This window comes from Agrilus planipennis, unplaced genomic scaffold, assembly GCF_000699045.2.
Source record: "Agrilus planipennis isolate EAB-ADULT unplaced genomic scaffold, Apla_2.0 scaffold27, whole genome shotgun sequence".
Lineage (NCBI taxonomy): Eukaryota > Metazoa > Arthropoda > Insecta > Coleoptera > Buprestidae > Agrilus > Agrilus planipennis.
The window spans coordinates 992,578-998,043 of record NW_020439094.1 but is presented as its reverse complement, the minus strand read 5'-3'; the positions used below and the strand labels follow the sequence as shown (position 1 = coordinate 998,043).

Below are 5,466 nucleotides of genomic sequence, written 5' to 3'. Positions count from 1 at the left end.
TTGAAAAACATATTCAAAATTGTAAAAAGGATACTCAGAAAAAATTAACTGATTTCTTTAAATAAATAAAATAAGTACCTATTTATAGTCAAATGTGTATATACTTATGTATTACCTATTTCTTAACGCTCTACCACCACCTCTACCTTAACCCCTATAAATGAGAAAACTCTGAGTGTGAATAATATTCGGGTCCCTTGAATTCTCGCTTACCCAGGGTTGACTGTATATAGAAAAAAGCTTGTAAACTAGTGACAATGTCTTACACTTCACTTGTATTAATAAATAATCGACCCCACTATTTTATAATTTATTCATTCACATTATTATTCTACAGAATTGTAGGAATTTTGCTAGGTATTATGACAGTGGAATATCATGAGTTAAGAAAGTTTGAAAAAATATATAAATAAGTCAATAAAAAAAATATCCAACGATGTAACTTGTGTAGTAGGTAAATCAACTCAAGAAAACTGTTATCGTTAAAATGTACGAAATAATACATCTACACTACATTCCAGGGTTCCCTATAATTCATAATAACTCATAATGTGACTTTACATGCTAATATTATTTGCATACCTCCACAACTGTTGCAAAACAACGAAGACTTTTAATATATAGTTTTCTTAGATATAATATGAAATATAAATTAACTATTGCAGTTTGAATAGCAGAAATAATTATGAATAATATATAATTATTTTTTATGTTTACGTCATTTTGCGGTTTCTAATTTTCGACTAATAATTTATTTTAAGATCTCCTTGATATTTTCATTTTATACAGAATACGAATAAGTATACTGCAAAATAACTACTATCTCAGTTTCATTTATTATTTTATTTTTTTACTTTCTTTACGAATTGATTAGATAAATATACTGATATTTAAGGGAAGAAAAAGTAGGGAAAGAGCGAATATAAAGACAGGAGACAAAGGAGTGGCTGTTTTTCGATATTTAGGAAAATTTTAATTCAGGATGGAAAGAGCAGCAGAGATATAAAACAGACAAAAGCAGAGGATAGCGCACGGTAGAGTTGCCTTCAACAAAAAGAAGTAAAGAAAAGATTAGAGATGTGGTGTTCCAGGCGAATCATAAGGATACCGTGAATAGTCAGACATACATGGCGGGATAGTTAGAGAAATATTAGAAGCAGAAACAGGAGTTAAGAGGAGTAGAGGTAGACCTAGGTTAAATTACTGTTCACAAACAGTTAAGGATGCGCGATGTTCTAGTTTTACAGAAATGCGAAGATTAGTTCAGGATAGGAAAACGTGGAGATGTGTGTCCAACTGATAACCTTATGATGATGATTAATTAATTCAATGCAAGATTTATTCAAATGAGTTCTGTTTGGAACAAGAATTCACAAAAAGGCATGCGGTAATTATATTCACATTAAATTTAAAAGAACTGCAAGTATGTCTTGTAAATTTGCAACAGCTAATAATGAAACAAACAATTAATGATTTGATTAACGAAATACAACCTGTATAATTTATAATTCATAGTAGACTATTTAATATGTTCTAAATTACGAAGAAAACGCTTTCAAAAATGAACAAACTTTNTATATATATATATATATATATATATATTACATAACACTTAGAACAACACAATTAATACATCACTATAAACAATTGTTATATTTAATCACATTCATGAACTTTTGAGTGAGCTGCAGGGTACGGTGCAATTATAGCAGCAGGAGCAGCGTGAATCTCATTTATCAGATTGTGGTTCCAATGATTACTGATTGCAGCTGGAGCGGATACATGAACAGAAATTGGTGCATGGTGAGCTTCAATACCATGAGATTCTTCTTTTACTAAATTATGCTGCCATTGGCTACTGTGTCCAGAGGAAGCACTGCTATAGACTGGTGCGTATGTTTTAACAGCATGAGTTTGGATGGCTACGACAGGAGCTGTATGAGTTTCTTCTTTGACAGTTTCGTGTTTCCATTGATTGTTGACTGCAGCTGAGGCAGAAGCATGGGCTGCGGCATAAGGTTTAAGTTCAACAATAGGAGCATGATGACCGTCAAGGGTTTTTTCTTCAACGATATCATGTTGCCACTGACTGATGTGCCCAGCGGAAGCAGTACTGTGGATAGCTGGAGCAGTATGATGTGCGTCGATGGTTATAGCAGGAGCTGCATGAACTTCACTCTTAACAATTTCGTGTCTCCATTGGCTGCTCTCTGCAGCTGGAGCAGAAACATAGGCTGCAGCATAAGGTTTAAGTTCTACGGTAGAAGCATCATGACCTTCATGAGTATAAGTTTCTTTTTCTGCAGTGTCATGTCCCCATTGGCTAATGTGACCAGCGGATGCAGTGCTGTAGATTGCAGGTGCAGCATGATGAGCTTCGATAGCTACAGCGGGAGTTGCGTGGGATTCTTCTTTAACAATTTCGTGTCTCCATTGGCTGCTGACTGCAGCTGGAGCAGAAATATGAGCGGCAGCATAAGGTTTCAGTTCTACAATAGGAGTATGATGACCCTCAAGGGTATGAGTTTCTTCGTCTGTAGAGTCGTGTCCCCATTGGCTAATATGACCAGCAGATGCAGTGCTGTAGATTGCAGGTGCATCATGATGAGCTTCGATGACTACAGCGGGAGTTTCATGGGATTCTTCTTTAACAATTTCGTGTCTCCATTGACTGCTGACTGCAGCTGGAGCAGAAACATGAGCGGCAGCATAAGGTTTCAGTTCTACAATAGGAGTATGATGACCTCCAAGGGTATGAGTTTCTTCTTCTGTAGTGTGGTGTCCCCACTGGCTAATGTGACCAGCGGATGCGGTACTGTAGATTGCAGGTGCATCGTGATGAGCTTCGATGACTACAGCGGGAGTTTCATGGGATTCTTCTTTAACAATTTCGTGTCTCCATTGGCTACTGACAGCACCTGGAGCAGAAACATGAGCGGCAGCATAAGGTTTCAGTTCTACAATAGGAGTATGATGACCTCCAAGGGTATGAGATTCTTCTTCTGTGGTGTCGTGTCCCCATTGGCTAATGTGACCAGCGGATGCGGTACTGTAGATTGCAGGTGCAGCATGATGAGCTTCGATTGCTACAGCGGGAGTTTCATGGGATTCTTCTTTAATAATTTCGTGTCTCCATTGGCTACTGACTGCAGCTGGAGCATAAACATGACTTGGAGCATACGGTTTAAGCTCTACAACAGGAGCATGATGACCCTCGAAAGCATGGGTTTCTTCATTTGCGGTATCATGTCCCCAGTGGATGATGTGTCCAGCGGAAGCAGTACTGTGGATTTCTGGGGTAGCATGTGCATGTGCATCTTCTTTGGGGTGAACTTCAATTATAAACGGAGTTGCATGATCTTTAATAATGTCATGTCTCCACTGGCTGCTAACTGCAGCTGAATGGTCAGCATAGGCGGGCGCATAGGTCTTGATAGCAATAGGAACTTCATGGGATTCTTCTTTGATCACATCGTGCCTCCACTGGCTACTGACTGCATCTGGAGAATGTTCATGTTGAGAAGAATAGGACTTAACAGAAGAAGCATGATCTCCTTCTTCTATAATATCATGTCTCCATTGGGTGCTTACAGCGGCTGGCGCATCGACATGAACAGGAGCGTAAGGTTTAAGATGTACGGAAGGAGCAGCATGGACATATTCCTTGATCAAATCGTGTCTCCATTGAGTGCTGACTGCACTAGACGGAGCCTCATAGCTGTAACCGTGATGAGATAAACCAGAGCCGCCGTGGGCTTCCAAAACTACCTCGGGAGCTTCATGGCCATGTTCCTTAATAATATCGTGTCTCCACTGGGTACTGACAGCACCTGGAGAAATGGAATATGCCGGGGCATATGATTTTAATTCCACTGCAGGAGAATCGTGACTATGTTCGCTGATTGATCCATGTGTCCACTGAGTACTGATTGCAGCCGGAAGAGAAACTTTGGCTGGAGCGTAAGTTTTAAGTGTAACTGTAGGAGCTGAATGTATTTCCTTATGGATAACGTCATGTTTCCACTGAGCACTACTACCACTCGAGACAGATACGTGAGATGGGAGATGTGTTTCAACAGCTAATTCTGGAACAGCAATTCCGTGTTCGTGAATAACATTATGCTCGCAATCACTGTCGAAGATGGCAGATTTATAATTGGCTGGTGGATACGGAGCCGATGAATAAACTACCGACACAAAAACCGAAAACACCACTAATTTAAACATTTTATACATGCAGCATGTATATTTACGTATGCGTTTTTGTTGAAATAACGAGAGAAACTGAAGATATCTAAAATGGGTTGGAAGATTTTATAGTAATTGGACATAGAGGAATTAACGCCGTAGGCCTTTAGAATATTACCGAAAACCTTGAAAATTTTCAAATAAAGAATGCACCGGTCTACTCAAACAATCGTTAGTGCGCTAATGTTACATTCACGGCATAAATATTTTTGGTCAATAACATTTTTATAAGTAACCTAACTAATAATGTTAAACTAACAAAGAAGTAATTATTAAAGAGATCAAGTTTAATAAATAAATAAAATTTCCAGAACTTTTAAACGTTTTCGATTCTTCAATAGGATATTACCTATATATGTAGAAGAAATAGAAAATTTATTTTTTTTCTGTTATATTAATATAATAAATTATTTTCTGTCGGGCTGTACCAGTAGTGTACGAATCAAATACAACTTTCAATTCGAAAATCAAATCTAATTTTCAAAATCTGCAATTATTTGAAGATTCCATTTGATCCTTATTTTTTTCCAATTTAAGTATATCTTCAAAATCAGTTTAGGGTAAAAAATATTTTTTATTTTGTGCAAACGACTACTGAAATTTCATCTTAATTACAAGCCCTTTTCAATGTAGATTTTTGTTGTCAATACATTATGTTAATCAGATGGATTGGTCTGAGATCTAGATAATACGTATTGTTTTATTTATTTTGCGCTGCCGCGCCACTTCTTTCTCCTATGAGGGAGCACACGAATTTTTGGAAGGATTGTAAGTGCAAATAATTTACCTCAGTGATGAATAACACGAATAACTGCACTTAGTAATATTTATTTACAAATATACAGTTAATACATATATTGAAGACCCTGAACTTGATGATTACACTGATGCTACTAATTGTTGTCTGTTGTTGTCTTAATTGTTCTTATTTGATGTCTATTTTGATGTCTGTTATTATGAGTGTGTCAGCCTATTTATAACATAATCTCCACCCTGATAGAGGAAGGGGTGAAAGTGCTAACCAACTGGTTTCTAATATTATTTAAGTACTTGAAGATAAAGTATCTTAAAGATATTGTTACCTGCAAAGTTCGATACCCTAAAATTACACCTAAACCACTTACATATAATATTTGTAAAAACCAACAAAATTGAATATTTGAATTGGCAACTTAATGTTTCAAGGAAACGGCAGGTAAATGTACCCTGGTCTGAACA

At 36.9% G+C, this 5,466-nt stretch overlaps 1 protein-coding gene across 1 annotated transcript; it reads right to left on the bottom strand.

The window, feature by feature from the left end:
- Positions 1-1,656: 1,656 nt before the first annotated feature.
- On the bottom strand, positions 1,657-4,227 carry LOC108735174. Its single transcript, XM_025977448.1, has one exon. It carries the CDS (start codon positions 4,225-4,227, stop codon positions 1,657-1,659), a length of 2,571 nt encoding a protein of 856 aa, XP_025833233.1.
- Between the last annotated feature and the right edge of the window lie 1,239 nt (positions 4,228-5,466).

Coding starts and splice junctions, on each gene's coding strand:
- LOC108735174 (XM_025977448.1), bottom strand. CDS start 4,227: ATGTTTAAATTAGTGGTGTTTTCGGTTTTTGTGTCGGTAGTTTATTCA.